Source organism: Natator depressus, chromosome 7, assembly GCF_965152275.1.
Source record: "Natator depressus isolate rNatDep1 chromosome 7, rNatDep2.hap1, whole genome shotgun sequence".
Classification (NCBI taxonomy): Eukaryota; Metazoa; Chordata; order Testudines; family Cheloniidae; genus Natator; species Natator depressus.
This window is the reverse complement of record NC_134240.1, coordinates 103,927,112-103,943,148: the sequence shown is the minus strand read 5'-3', so window position 1 is coordinate 103,943,148 and position 16,037 is coordinate 103,927,112. Positions and strand designations below refer to the sequence as shown.

Here is a 16,037-nt window from a genome sequence, read left to right as displayed (position 1 = left end):
CCCTCAACCTGCTGAAACTGCCGTGGCTTCTCTTGGCACTGGGGACTGGGACAGACCTAAGGCTCACTATCAAAGAGGGGTAAAAAGCTGGGTGAGGAAGGTAGTTGTGGGAGGAGACGGTAGGGGGCAGGGCTGGCTCCAGGCACCAGCGAAGGAAGCAGGTGCCTGGGGCGGCCAATAGAAAGGGGCGGCACTTCGGCGGCAGCTCAACCAGTCTTGTTTTGTTTTTATTCCCCTCCTTCACTGCTTGGGGTGGCAAAAAAGCTGGAACCAGCCCTGGTAGGGGGGCACCTTCACATCTGTGGTGTGGGACTGGTCAGTGGTCAGCTTTTCTGCATCTCAGATGTGGCAACCCTCTATCAGAACAAAGCACTGGAAATCCTGCAAGGAAGCCTGTTCTTATGAAGCTCCCGGCTCAGTTTTGCAGACCTAAAAAGTTCCAATAGTTCACACAAGGTTCAGATGAACATTTCAACGCTTAGGCACTTATCCAATCCAAATGTCTGAACAGGGAGGTTCTCCCATCTCTATTCCAGGCTCCTAATTAGGGTCAAAATCTTCTTGCTAATGACTTTAACCTACCGCAGGGCTGGTCCTCTAAGGAGAGTCAGATGCCCAGCCTACCTGTGACAGATTTTTGTTAAGGGAGTTGGTTTATCTGCACTCTGGGGTAAAAGCTGGTGTATAAGCGCTCCTCTCAAAAGGCTTTATTAAAGAGAGAGATACTGCTGTAAAGTGGAGTGTTTGGCTTCTCCTTGACCAAGCTGTTACTTGGGACTTTATTGCTACCTCATCCAGGGGGAAACTAAGGCAGGCCACAGCAGAGTGGCAGCAGTGCCCATTTACATGGTCTTAATGGAGCTCCACATTTTATCCCACACAGCCTCTAAAGGGTGTGACTCCTCCAGGAGGAAAAGAACCGCTGACCCAGGAGATGAAGGGGGGCTTTCTGGCCATGGAAAAGCAAAGGTGTTTTGGGGGTTCTGCAGTACTGGCCAGAGGAAGGGAGCTGCCTCTGTCCCCTCTCCCAGCAATAAACACATGTTCTGCTGTTACGGAGCTTGTGCCTGTGTCATCATTCCAGGGACAAGAGCCTCCTCCCTCCATACAGGTAGAAACTGGAGCTGTCAGCCTCTGGCCCTCTGACTAACGCTTGTCATTTTCTACTCTCTACACCCCAAATGCCTAGTTCTGTCCTTCTAGCTCTTTTATTGCTGCCTGAAGGCCTAATCTGGCCCATTCTGTAATACACTACAAGGGCTTGTCTAACATGAACAAATGCTCTCTAACTCAGATGTGGAGGGGGAAGAAATCTGACTCCGAATCAGGGAATAAAAGTGAGCAATGAGCACATGTAGGATGGATATTGTGCTATTTTATCTCTGCATTTTTAAGGGGCTGGGTGGTGTTATAACCACAAAACTACCCTTCAGTTTAGTGAGGACTCTGCTGCTAACATTTTTTGCTGTGCTTTGAAAAAGTTTGTGTTGTTCTCTTTGAAAGAGCCGCGTAGCTTCCTTCTTCCCCAGTAAATGACTGCTTTTTGACTAGCATTCAGAAAGTTACATGGAAGACTGCTACAGCTTATTTGGCAATACCAAAGAATTCAGATCCATTCGCAGAACTGTGCACAGACAATATAAAGGGCCATTACTTAGGCTGATTTGGAAAGTGGACACAAAGGACATTTAAGCATCATTTTTCCTTTTAACTGCATAATCCTAAAATACTGCTAAATGCCTAGAGCGGATTTGTGAGTATTTCTGTAAGTAAGCTTACTGAGACTACTCTGCTGTACTTTGTGGGGTTTTATTTGTTGTTCACAAACACCGACGCATAAGTGCCAATTTACTTGTGGAAAGGGTCTCAGGTCCTGAACGTTGAATGAATTCCAATACAAAAGATTATCTTGCAGAAAATTCCTACGGAAAGTGCATTAGTCACAATTCACTAGTCTCCTTTTTTTGTTTTCAACTTTCAGTCCTCCAGTCAGGAAGCAAAAAATATGCCCTATGACTTGCCTGACCAGTTACACCCCACAAACAACACATTTTAGGGAATAAGTACACCAGAAGCAAACTTGACATAGCTGCGGCAATTTATAAGTAAAAGGGAATGTTGGAAGCTTTCAGTGCTACAATATTCCCATATTTTACGAATATGTCAACTTACCCTCAAATATTCTTGATATTCCGTTGTTGGTTTTGCTTACATAAAGAGTTACCACCATTTTTAGTAACTTTCAGAGAAGCAGGAAAGAGAAAGGAGGGGCACAAAGAGTCAGACTCTAAGGCCAGAAGGGACCACCAGATCCTCTGGTATCACCTCCTGTATATCACAGGCCACCAACACCACCCAGCACACACACACTAAACCCAACAACCAAAATTAGCCCGACGTATTACAGTCCACAGGAAACTAGACTGTTATGAGCCATAGGCAGAGATTAGGAGGGACCAAGGTGGCCCTGTGCCCAAGGTCCCCCACATTGGCAGGGAAATAATTAAGTGCAATATAGACAGAAAATCCTGGCAAGTGACCTGCATCCACACTCTGCAGAGGAAGGCAACCTCCCCCGCCCCTCAAAGTCACTGCCATTTTGACCTAGGGGAAAATTCCTTCCCAACCCCACATATGGCGATCAGTTAGACACTAAGTATGGGAGCCACGCAACCAAGAGAATGTTCAGTGCCACCTCAGAGCCCTGCACCCCGACCCCATCCAATGTCCATCTCCAGCTGTGACCACCCCTGGTGCTTCAGAGGAAGGAGACAAAAAAATCCCAGAATACATTAGGGGGGAAATTCCTTCCTGACCACTGCAGGTGTTCAGCTGAAATCCTGAGCTTTTTGGAACATAAGTGAAGCCCCAGATCTGTTGAGTCCTGGCCCCTACCATCACAAATAACCCCATCATCTAATTGCATCCATAAATTTGTCCAGCTCTCTCTTAAAACAAACCAAGGCTTTGGTATTTCTGATTATGAACTTCCCATCAACATAGCTCATGTACTATATGGTAGGGAAGATATTTTTGCCCTTGCAATACTGGGATGCTGCTGTCTCCTTTGGTAAATTTTAATGCCAATTTCTGTCATTGCCACCACTTCTAGGAATGACATTGCAGTGCCAGAAAAGCTGACCATTTGGTGCTGCTCTCCCTGTGTGAATGGGTAGCAAAGAACTCAGGGAAAGTTCCCGGGATCAGGAAAGCACAATGTTGGTATAAAGTTGCCTTAGCCTCCCCTCACCCTGGCCTGCAAGTTTTATGCTGCAGGGGTCTGTCAAATTCACCTTATCCTCCTTGGGCTGCCCTACAGGTCACAGTACTGCCTAGAATCCTTGCAGTACCATGTGCTGTGATTCTGCCCTTGACATACCCTTTTCATCTCCATCATGCCTCTTTCTACCCCTTATGTCAGGGTTGCAGGGGGTCCTTGCAAGGCAGCCTTACAGCTGGCTTCCACAATACCTGAGCTGTAGAAATCCTCCCACCAGATGAAATCACGATTTTAGAGCCCTTTACACCACTCTAGTCTATCTACTCTGGAGCAGCAGTAAGAATCTCACCCTTCAAATGAGGGATGTGGAAGAGTGTGAGGCTGGAATCCTTACCTGCTGTCAAGGAGCATACAGAGCAACTGGAGGAGAGGTGGAGGTTGTCTTCGTAAGTGGCTTTAAATCCTTGTTCCCCAGAGCTTAGGCTGACGATGCACTGGACCGGTCTCCTTGCTACCAAAAGTCCCCAGGGTCCATTAGACAGCCAGGAATCATCAGGACAGAGGGAAGCCCTGGCTACTCTCCCGTTCCCCTGGCCACACCCAATTCACCAGCACCAGGGAACGTGGGTGGGATAAGAGCTGCTACTTTGGCTTTACATCTCCAGATGATTCCCTAGACTTGGGTGAACCTCCTGTGACTGGCTCCAGCAGATTGAAGGCTGCTGCACCAGTAGAGCACCACTGGGATTGTCTGGAACGCAATTTAAGATTGAGCTTCACCATGCTGGGATGACTGACCTATGAGTTGTCTGAGTCTCTTCTGGATATTCCAACATTCAGAACAGTTTGCTTAAGTAATGTTATATTTTTGGCACAGAGAGCTTCTAAATGAAACTTTGGCTTGGAGCATAAAAAAAATGTAAAGAACACAAGAAAAGGGTTTTGCTTTTGTTTTGTTTTTTTAATTTCAAGGGCGAACAGAGCTGAGTCTGTACTTCAGAACACAGTGCTCATGCCAGCTTGCTGAGTGGATGTCAACTATCATTCTATTTGTCCCTGGTAACATTTTACATTATCTATCAATTATGAAAAGAAAGAAAGGGCTGAGAATTCAAGCTCCATTTGCGTGCTGGAGTTGTTAACTGCAGTGTCCCAGTAAATCCATTTCGATTTCCATAAGGGTAGGCTTACAATACAGTTTACAAAGAATGATAGGCCTGAGTCAAATCTTTTGGAGGTTTCGAATCTGATCCTGGATCCAGGTTTGAGCTTTGTAGATGCCGTCCCTCACTTTTATGGGATAATCTCAATCCACCATTCAAAAGTGGGTGTGGGGAGAGAGGTTCACAATCCGGATCTGACATTTGTGGTTAAGGCACATCTACATTTTTTAGTATATTTTGAACTTTTTCCCTTAATTGACGGATGTTTTAGGAAGACACTGACAGTAAAGCAAGGCTGTAAAACTGTCAGCATAATATAGGCTCTCTCTGAAGAGGTGAACATAAATATAATTGTTGGAAAAGCATGAACTAGTTGGTTTTCAAATGTTCACATTCCAACGAGTGTCATTTCCCAGCACACTGTAGTGAGTCATGCACTCAGATGGTTTACAGTAAAACTCAGTGCGTTAGAGGCAGGAGATACTTGGCCTAGCCCAACACTCCCTACTCAAGCGTAACTTCCATAGAAATCAAGGGGAATGGACTCAAGGAGGAAGATTGTTTTGTTTCCTGAAGCATATACAAGGAGGTAAAAGAAATGAGGTTGAGGAGCAAAGGACCTGTAGACTCCCTCCAGGACCCTTCTTCAGGGCCAAACGAAATATTGGAAACCTAATTAAATCGGCAACTATTCACTAGGAATGCAATATTTTCCATCTCCATGAATGAGAAGCTACTGAATAGACATACTGAGAGAGAAATTTAGGTTCATACACCTACATGTGAAAATATTTTAAAAACTGAAAGAAAAAAAAAACCCGCAACTTTTTAAAAACACCTTAGGACTCTGGGAGGCAGGAGCAGAGATCAGATGCATGTTACTCCCAGTGCTGATCTGAATCTCCATGCTAGTAATAGAAGTTCATAGTATGCCCATGCTGTAAATTCCCATAAATATAAGGAAGGCTGGATTTCTCAAGATATTATAAAAGCCTTTCTCTGCTAGATCATTGATTCAATTCCACCTGAGGTCTGTAATAACTGCAAATCATGACAGCCTGCTGGAGTTTGCTAGCTTTCATTAAATCAACTGGAATATCAGTTCAGGTCACAGTGGACAAACATCCATAATACAGAAACCACACTCACAATTAGCATTTGGCTGTTCCAGTCTTACATACGTTGAGGTGAGATCTCCACATCAGATTTAAGGCATATTGGTACGGCAGAATGGGAAATTTTTCACTGTTGCTGTTCTGGAGAGACAGTTCTTAATCTAGCACCATTCTTAAAGCATCAAACTCTTAGTTTTAAATGAAAATATAACTTGTTCTTTTATAAATTATAAAAATATCTTGGGCATCATTCGCATTTACACTAAGGTGCCATTAAACATCACTCCAAAGAGGGATACTTACTGTAAGGGCCCTTTTACTGCCGGAGTGGTGTTAAAAGAGGCCTTAATGGAAATGAGAATTAGGCTCCTTACCTTACATTGTAGCTCACTTCATCCCACACTAACACGGTGTGGTTCCTTGTCTCCATCTTTTCGCGCATGCTGTGCTAACATAGGTTATTTCAGCATGCCATTTCATAACCAGCGCAGCATCTAGACATTTCACAGCAATATCTTCAATATCATTTGTAATTTAATTTAAATGTGACTGGAGAGAGTAGCAGCTAAACCAAGAATTCCAAAAGGTACTTTAGAAACTCTACACATACTTTCTCTGAAGACTTCATAGCCCCTTCGACTTTCATAGCCACCATCTGGCATCTTCTCATTCGCTTTCTTGTTTTTCTCACCTTTCTTGTTGCCATTTTTAGCTGTAGGATGAAAAGAAAAACAAGTTTTACTTTTTGTCCACTGTCAAGTGTATTTAACAAAGGCTAACTACACAGTGAATAAAACAGTTTGCTTCTGTATGATGGCATTCCAATCCTTCCAATGCAGCAGATGTTTAGAATATCCTGTTATTCTTTTCCCAGGTATGAGAACTATAGAAATATGGGTGCAAGGAATCAGAAGTGTCCTTTTCTTTGCTGCAGTATGAAGGAACCAGATATGCATTTCTTTCTTGCACAAATGGAATTCATTTTTTAATGTCTACACATGCTCCAGTGACAGTTTATTGCTCAATCCTCCTCATCATTTGATCAAACATATAAGGGCCCCATCCAACACCTACTGAAGTGAACAGAAAGACTCCCCTGGACTTTAATGGAGTTGGATCAGACCTTAAAAGGGGTGAGTATATTTAATCTGCAGTGATCCAACATCTTCACAGACCACCACCAATATTCTAACCCAAGGCAAGAATGCTCCCAAAGCTGGTGAGCACAAAAGCAACACTGTTCTGCACCTATATTCTGATTTGTTGCAGTGTCCTCCATGCACAACCCTTCTCATCTCCATGCAGTTTATTCCTGCCAGGAGAATGAATAGTATGTTTGGTTGGGTTTGCATAGAGGTAATTTGTATTTGCGGGAGGGGCAGAGTGGGATCGGAGGGTTTGGGGGGAGGAGATCCTGGCAAACGGAGGAGATTGGGGTAGATGCCCCTGGGGGAGAGATAAAGGGCTAGAATTGGGTGGGTCAAGGGCGGGGCAGGGGGAATGGGCCTTACCAGATCTGATCCTGAGTCACAAAGTTGAATTGTTGGCTGGGGTTGTTGTTTTTCTGATTCATGCCCCCACGCTGCGCTAGCACCCTGTGGTGGCCAGTCTGGGCCTTTCAATCTGGCCAGATGCCTGGGACTGAGCCAGCCTGGCGCCAAGCCGTGCCTCCTCAGATGTTGTTAGGCGACAGCAGCAGAGCTTGGGCTCTTGAGTGGGGCCTGGGCAGGCTGCACAGTAAAAAAGGGTCTGGCAGTGATAATGCCATTTCCCCCCCCCCCCCCCGCCCTCCAATCCGCAGAACCAGCATCCCCAGAACCAGCTCCGAGTCCTCAGCATCCCCTCTGCCCCCCCAGGCAGAATGCACAGAGACCTAGTGGCAGCACCACCCTAGCCAGCTGGCACCAGTAGCAGCCTGAGCTCCCTCCCCCACTGTTCTCCAGGGGCATGGGGAGACCACCTACCAGCTTGGCACTGCACTGCCTCGGAGGCTGCAGCAGCAGCTGAATTCCCAGCTGGAGGACAAAATTTTACCGAATGTGTTGGCAGTGAACGGGGGCTTCATCCCGCTCTGCCCCTGCCCTCCTTGTGGCACCCCTGTGTGCCTGTGTATCCCACAAAGGAAAAAGACTTCTTCACTACAGGCACCAGCTTCCTCCGGGCCACAGGGGTGCCCTGCCCCCACCCACCCCCTTCCCCCAAGCCTTCATGCCCACCCCACCTCTTCCCACCCCTGCTCCACTCCCACCCGTCCTCTTCCCACCCAGTTCCACCCCCTCCTCCAAGCGTGCCCCATCCCTGCTCCTTTCCCTGCCCCCCAGCACCTGCTGCATGCCACAGAACAGCTGATCTCAGCGGGCAGGATGCACTGGGAGGGAACGGGAGGAGTTGATTGGCGGGGCTGCCGGGAAGCACTGGGAGGGGGGCACTGGCTGCCAGTGGTGCTAAGCACCCACTAATTTTTTTATGTGGGTGTTCCAACCCTGGCAGACCCATGGAGTCAGCGCCTATGTTCTTCACTTTTTATACAAATCACCTAATGCTGCTTATATCTTGCTCCCTCACCATAAATTGCTACCTCTTGCTGAGAGAATCAAAGTTCACATGGCTTCTTGAAGTCCTCCTCCCAAACCTTAGAGTTACACTCATCCAATCAGAGAACAGAAACAATAGCATGTGATTTATCTGACCAATCACAACTAAAAAGATCAGGTTGAATTTTTAATCTGGGCTACTGGATATTGCTGCCAAACTGTTAAAATTCAATCCATCATGCATGCAAATCCTCTCTTATTTCCTTCCAAAAAGTAGTACATTGACATAATGAATAAACTGGAGCAAATCATAATCCACCTACCAGCATTCCAGAATAGTCTCATGCTTATCTCTCTCCAGTCTATTAAATGAAATCTTGATTTTTTTTTAAAAGGTCCTTTTCTCACCTCAGATCAGTTTGGATATAGAGCTGTTATCCAAGGTAATGTGCTAAAACGGGTTGAATCCTTTCTGAAGGAACACACCCAACAGCTGGCTGAAGCTGAATACAAGCAAGACAGTGGTGATGCTGGTGGGCAGAGGGAAGCATTTGGAGGAGTTTGCAGCTACAGCGCATTTTTCTTTGGTTGAAGGTACTTATCCACATTTGGTCAATTCAGTTCATGATCAAGGAATACTCTTGGATTCCTCACTGATGCTAAGTTCTCACAAAGCAACATCTGTGAGTAATGCTTTCTATCATCTCTTGTTGGCTAGGAGACTGTCCCATCCTGGCAGATGATGGCCTGACCTCAGTTATTCATGCCTTCACTTCTTGGCTGAACTACAGCACTGCAGTATACCTGGGCATGAAGCCTTCAGCACCTAGGAAACTCCAATTGGTACAGAACGCTGCAGAGCATCTCCTCAGCAACACAGGCTACCGCAAGAACTTCAGACTTGTTCTCTACTCTCTACACTGATTTCAAATCAATTTTGATTGAATCAATCAAATCAATCAATTTCAAATCAAGTTCAAGGTCTCAGTCCTTATACTTGTCCCAGGCTATGGAGTGCTTTGAACATATCTAAAAAACCAAATGAAACTCTGAGTTGAAGACTGTGATCAATAACTACACCCCTCTGGCACAAAGGAAGGTAAATAAAGGTAAAGCTTGTCTGTGCAGGAGTCAACACTCTCTTCGGGGCTGATCCGAGACTTTGGAATAAATTCCCTCAGGAACTAAAGACCATCACAAACCGCATCACCTTTCTATTCAAGTGCAAGCCATGCTTTTTTGACTTGCCTCCCCTAACACACACATAGCAATGTGAATATTTATTTAAAAAACTACCAAAACAAGACACTCCACTACACATTTGTACCCCTGGAGAGAGGACGAGAGAAGAACAAATGAGAGTTATGTAGTCATGTTGCTTAATGCATTACTGGAAGATGCTCAGATATTACAGCCACGATGTGGTGTAAGAACAGATATAGAATAGAATCCACTGAAGCCGATGAGACTAGTTGCTTTCAGTGGGCTTTGGATCAGGTCATAAATAAGCAAGAATGGATTAGAAAATACAAATCCACTTGTGATGGGATCTGTCAATCCAACCTTTTACTTTCCAAGGATTACATGGTACAGCTGAATTTATAAGAGTCATAAGGGAGGCAAAGGGCAGGATGAGATTGATGTATTGTTATGTAACTCAAGTGCTCGCAAATACTGCTTTAATAAAAAATAAATCCACAGCATAATCCTGGGTTTGCCCACCTAAAGTCAATGGGAGACTTGCCCATTGCCTTGAATGGAAATGAATTTGTACTTATATTAATACTTCACAATGTAAACCAGCTGCATTCAAGCCATCAACAGTAATTAGCTTAAATTAATCAAGTACATGTCATATGCAATTTGCTGTAGCCTTTACACAGTTATGATTTTAGTCCAACTTTAATTCAAAGTTAGCACTGATCACTACCAGCTGCCCAGCCACAGGGCAGATCGCACGTTCCCATTCCTCTGCCTTTCTTTATTCCAGCCAAGACCCAGTCTATTGTTTGCTACACCATATAATTAATCCAGCATGCCCCTGCTTCCACTAAGCTTCACAAAAAAGGAGCATTTTGTTTACTGTATGTCCATTGATTTAATCACTATTCAACGTAAAAGTGTTTGTTCATATATGTAAATATATAAATACATACATACTTACACACACCTCCACACCTATTTACAGTTAGATTCATAATTATTAGTTAAGCACCAATCAATCATGAGCTCAGCATGATCTGTAGCTTTATAAGGCCAATTTTTCAAAATTGGGTGTGCAATTCTAGGCACCTACATTTATATTTTGGCACTTATGTAAGTGACTTGGTTTTCAGAGGTGCTGAAAACCAACAGCTTTAATTTATTTTAATGGTACTAATCCATGTAGCACTGCACTGGATGGTGTTTTAGATTTAACCTACATAATTGCTGGATCACACTATAGAGCCTCGGATAGTTATTTTGTGTAGATTACAGACAGAGCAGCTAGTGCCATCTATCGTTAAGGTTCTACAATACTTCCCAGTATAAGATCCCTTTCTTCAGTTGCTTATAACTTTGCCAGTCCTTAGGCGTTCAGGTTGAGATTCAACATGTTGGGTGTCTGCCTTAGGCTGAATTATTTTGGGTAGTTTCAGTTGAAATGTTTCAGACATTCCAGAGCATGAGTAAGAGGAAAATGTGTTTTCTCCCCATGTTAAAAAAAAAAAAAATCTTATGACAAATTTATTTAAGATGTCCTAGAGCCTCCATGCTTTGGAGCAGGGACTTGAAATTTGTCAGAGAGCCACGCGGGTGTCGGGGATGTGCCCTTTGTTGTCACCCTGAAAAAAATGCCCAAATATGGCTATGCTAGAAGTCTTTGAAAAATTTCAATTCACACATGCTCAGCAGAGACTTCTTAGAGGTTGGCAGCTCAATTTCTCTGCACTGAACATGGTCCAGTCCAGGGCTGAAAGGGCTGAGCAGGACTTTCCCTGTAATTACTTCAGGCTGCGTGGCACCAATCATCAGAACCAAGGACAAGGAAATTGTCCCTCGTGCTCTCATTGCCCAGGTAGCGAGGAGGAGGAAGCCATCTGACTGAAATGCAGAAGAAACAGGAGCTGGATATGGGAGGAAGCGGGTAGGGTTGGGACAAGGAATTTGGAGGTGGAAGACTGGGAACCAGGGAGGTAAGAATGAGAGATGGAGACTGGAAGAGGAGGCCTGGGAGGAGAGGAGATTGGGAACAACTGGGACCAGCATGGGGATACCGAGACTGGGAGCTTGTGGGGGCAGAGAGACTGGGACTTAGTCACGGAGCTGAGACTGGCTGGTCAAGGAGAGAGAAACTGGAATGAGGAGACTGAGATTGGCTAGGTGAGGGGATGGGTATTGGGAGGAGCCAGGGATGAGGGGGTGGACACTAGGATGAGAAACTGGAGGGAGGAACAAGAATGGCACAAGGACAGCATGGAGGGGACAAGGGCACCAACATTTCCAATTCTCACCATTCCTCTGCTGTCAACAAATGTGTGTGGAATGTATCTCATATCCCCCTCTAGTACTGGTCCACATAGAAGATGACCACCTAATACTGCTGCCAGTTACTCCCTTAGTTCAAGTGGCAGAAGTCTGTGTGGTAGATCTAAAGGCTCCAGCCCACCTGATGAATCATGTGGATATCAATGCAATGCCATAGCATGGAATTTCTGTTTTTACAGTTTGCTTTTTTAAAAAACCTAGGAAATTACAAAGAAAAACTATATTAAAAGAACATTAAAGTTGGGACACCAAGTGCTCAAAAGTTAGGAAACGCACCCTTGTGGCATGAGGTCGCTCTGCAGACCCCTTTTCATCAATCTCACCCCTCTCCAGGGCTCCCCAACTAAACTCACAACAGATCACTCTTGCAGGCCCTTCTGCAGGGCTTTATTTATTTTCTAAATGAAAACATTAAGCAGTTACCCTTCTGACCTTAGTCTCTGCTCCTAAGTCTACTGCCAGGCCTTCTGTCTCCGGCAGACCCTGCCATTCCTTCCTTTCTCTGAAGTTTCTTCAGCTTACTCAGACCCTCTGCCCCCCTTCCTTGTACTCTTTATCAGCTGATCCCCATTCAGATGTGACTCCTTAGTAACTGGGATTGGAGGGGCCCAGGCCTCTGGCCCTTAAAGGGACAAGCGACCCTGTTACAGCCATTAATTCAGTCCCCTTGTGAATATGCATTACGAGAGTCTTTAATTACATGATCACATACTATTTGTTTTCCACAGGACCCCTACCTTATTAACCCCACAGGAGGGACCTGTCCTGGGAATGAATCAGTGTGGTGTAAAGGGGGTTGCTATCTGTAGGACTCTGTCCTCATTTGTTGCAGAAGTTGGAAAGTGTGTGAATGAGGAAGGAGATTGCAGGAAGAGAAGAGAATCAAATTCTAACCCTGCCTCTGCGACAGAGCTCCTGAGTGATGCTGGGCTTTCTGGAGTATGTTTGCAGCTGTGCTGCTAGGAAAGTTGGGGGAAAGCCAACAGGGAGCTTGGAGGCAGTATGGAGCTACAGAGCCTCCATGGAGATGGCTCAGGACTTGCTAGATCACCTGAGCGCTAGCTCTTGGCGAATCAACTGATTTAGTGTTATGAGCTGCCTATCACCTCCTCACCAAACTTCACCAAGGGAAGACTTTTCAGTAAATTCTACAAGTGCAAGCATGCAAAGTTTCTAGACACCCATTTGGATCAAAGGGGATAATGTGGCTGTACATATGTGGGGCTTCTTACATACCTGCTGATGTCCGGAGAGCTGTGAACTGAACCCTGTACACAAACAGGGGCCATTGCACCTCAGGGGGAACCCTCCTGCCTCCCGCCCCCCACAGAAAATGGGAGGAAAGACAGTGCATGCACTATCAGATAAGCTGAATCAGCACATCCCAGAGATACCCTGCCAGTGCCATCTGCTTTTGAACTTTCTGTCTAGCTGCTGATCCCCAGTGGAGCACCAGGCTATAAGTTTCTTGTACCACTGCTACCCTCACCCAGGCAGACTCTATGCCACTAGGGTCCTCTGCCGTGGGCTGTACCTGCAGCTAAGATCTGCTGGCCCTCTAACAATTTTCAACACTGCAGAAATGGTAATTTGGGGCATAACTTATAAAAAGCTGTTTTCAATTTTTTCTTGATCAGAAAGTAACTAACTGGTAAAAATCAAACTGCAACCCTTAATTTAATATCACCTATATGCAACTGGGAAGAGTTAATGCCACTCTGAAAACCTTCTCTCTCCAATTTGCTGTGATGTGGGTGTCTTTAATTTGAAAATTTTGTGCCATATCCCATAGTATTTAAGGATACAAAATTCCTACTGAAGCCAATGGGAGTTTTGCCTGAGTGAGGGCTTTGGCCCTTAATTTTATAAGACAGTTGCTTACTTCGTGAAATAATTTAGATTTCGAATTTCCTCCAAAGAAATTAAACAAGACAAATGCAATCAGAGAATGCCTGTAGAATAAATTGCCGAGCCACCTTAGTGTAACTGTGTCAAAATAGAAACCACTCTACTGTGCTTACTGACCAGAGTTTTGGGAACGATAGTAATGTGTAGGTTTCCAATAGCTTGTCTTCTCTCAGCCAAAGACATTACATGTAATAACTGAAGTGATGGACGATATGGCTGCCTTTTCATTTATTTATGAAATTATGTATTAGTACCTCCTAATAATTAAAATTAATCCCCCTAGTAACTGATCTCTCTGAAGGAAAATCCCTGTTTACATTTCTTCCATGGGAGGGCTTTAAAGTGAAATCTGACAGTGATTCACCTGTTCAAAGGTGAAGAACATTTAGAGTTAAAATGACCAGGGGTACAATAGGAAATCACCATAAGACAGACAAACAGATCTTACCATGGAGTGAGTCTCTCTTCATTTGATTGCAAAAATGTAGTTTCAGCAAGCAGCCAAATGTGAAATATGATAAGAAGGGAAGTTCATGCACCAGCTGGAGTCTCATTTGATTAATGAAATGCAGTATTTTTGAAAGTTCTTAATGTGACAGGTGAGAGGGAAAGGGTAAAAGTGCATGTGAGATTTCCAAAGAGCTGAAAAGCTTGGTGTTAGAAGTTAGTATATGTCATCATCACCAGCACATTTATTATTATTACTATCAGTATTAGAGTATTAATTTATGTTAAAAGTCAGAGTCAGTGTGAGACTCAGCAGAGCTCTTAAAGTTTGGAGAAAGAGGTGGAAAGTTACCTGGTGGAATCTCGAGAATGGATTTTTCTTTTTTGTTGCCTTTCTTCTGTTTTAACTCTTTCTTGCCCGGTCTGAACCTTGGGGACTCCTCTGCCTCTGCAACGGGGGCTGTTTCTTCCTGTCCAGGCTGCTCTGTGAAAGGGGAAAATTCCTCATCGGGACCTGGATAGGAATAATAATGATCCCTGTTTATAATCTCCTGCAGGTAATAATCCTGATCCTCCACAGGCAAAGCCTGGGATAAATCCCCAAGCAGTGCTAACCCAAAGGCACAGAGAGCAAGACAGAGCTGAGACGAACAGGAGCCTTTCCTGCTAAGGGGAATCATTTTTTTTTAAAGCAGCACAAAAGCTCCACTATGAGTCCCAGGTCCTTATTCAGCAGATAGGAAAAACAGCAAGCCTTGGTCACTGGTGAATTCCAGGACTTGTGGAGGGATAAAGAGTCCGGTCTGTGATAAGTGCTTCTGCTTAGACTAGTTTGCAAAAGTTGCAAGTAGTGCAGTGAGAGAGAGAGGGCTGAGGAGGGAGGGAGGCAGGAGCCCGAGGTGCATGTGATCATAGGACTCACCAGCCAGACACATATACAGACACACAGGGGGAAGAGAGAGAGAGAGAGAGAGCGCTCTGCTCTGCCAGCACTTGGCAGGTGTGACTCTCCAGAACACTCTGTCTTGCTTTCTTTCTTGCTTTCTGTTTCCCTCTCTTTCTTTCCCTTCAAAAACAAGGGTTACAAGACACAGTTTTCAGCTCAATGGCTTGGCTTGTTAACGCTTCTGCAAGGTGGTGTTGGCAGCAATGGGGGCCAGATTCAATATCTAGGGGTTCCTCTTAACAATGAGAAACAGACCTGGTTCGAGCCCCTACCCAGTAATCTGGGAAAACTAAACACTACCCCTGGGCACATCTAAGAGGCAATACTTCCCCACTCGCACGCCCCAAGTCTGCATATAACAAAAGAAAAAAGTTTTATTAAAAGGAAGAAGGAACCCAGAATTAATTTGGGAAAATACTGAAACAAATTATTCAAAAGAATGTAAACCATAAACAAACACCCTCTCCACAGTATATGGGGCAGTGACTTTTGCCTCGGTTTCCCACCTTTCAGTGTGAAAGTCTGATGGATGAATGTCCCTTTAACATGCCACTCCCCTTTCCCTCCACTGCACCCCACTCTCTGTTGTCCGAGGTCAGCCAAGTCCTGGAACTCAAGGGTGCATTCACATCAGATCACCTCCCACCCTGAAAGGGGGAAGGGAGGAACATGGAGCAATGCCTCTGCTGCTCTCAGGAATCCCTGCCTCTACTTGTCAGTCTTCCACCACTCACCACCGCCATTCTGCTGCCGCTCGCTGTTCCTCTGCCTCTGTTGGCCACTCTCTGCTATGTCTGCTGCTGGTTGCCGCTGCTCCCGTCGTTATATCTGTCATTGCTTGCTGCCGCCTCTGTAATGCCATGATCTGAGGTTCCACCACTTAGTCCAGTTCTTAATGATCTCAGCTCTGAGTGATTTCACTGGGTAGCAGGCAACCTTGCTGCTAATGCAGCCTCTGCGTTGTCTTTCACTACAGCGCTGTCCCCACACCTGACGCCAGGTCTAAGTCTCATCAGTGGTTTGAGCTCTAGGAATGAGTGAACAGAACCAAGGACTCTCAACTGAGTTTGATCAGTTCTGTATTTAAACATTGGAGAGGGGAGGGTCAAATGGTGTCTATGACTTATTAAACAGAGACCTTCCCATCCCCCTCACTTTCCCTTGGATTTGGCACTG

At 45.0% G+C, this 16,037-nt stretch overlaps 1 protein-coding gene across 3 annotated transcripts in view; it reads right to left on the bottom strand.

Annotated features, from left to right (window-relative positions):
- The window catches only part of CPXM2 (carboxypeptidase X, M14 family member 2), a 104,065-nt gene extending 88,243 nt beyond the window's left edge, over positions 1 to 15,822 (bottom strand). The window contains exons 1-3 of one of the 3 annotated variants that reach the window (XM_074959203.1): positions 15,596 to 15,822; positions 14,268 to 14,429; positions 6,109 to 6,210 (exon numbers count right to left, since the gene is read on the bottom strand). In XM_074959203.1, the coding sequence (XP_074815304.1) occupies positions 6,109 to 6,160 (52 nt within the window). In that variant the 5' untranslated portion in view covers positions 6,161 to 6,210; positions 14,268 to 14,429; positions 15,596 to 15,822. Of the gene's footprint in view, positions 1 to 6,108; positions 6,211 to 14,267; positions 14,767 to 14,837; positions 14,878 to 15,595 lie in introns of those variants that run through there. The other 2 variants (XM_074959202.1, XM_074959201.1) reach the window with 2 other exon arrangements.
- Positions 15,823 to 16,037: the final 215 nt, after the last annotated feature.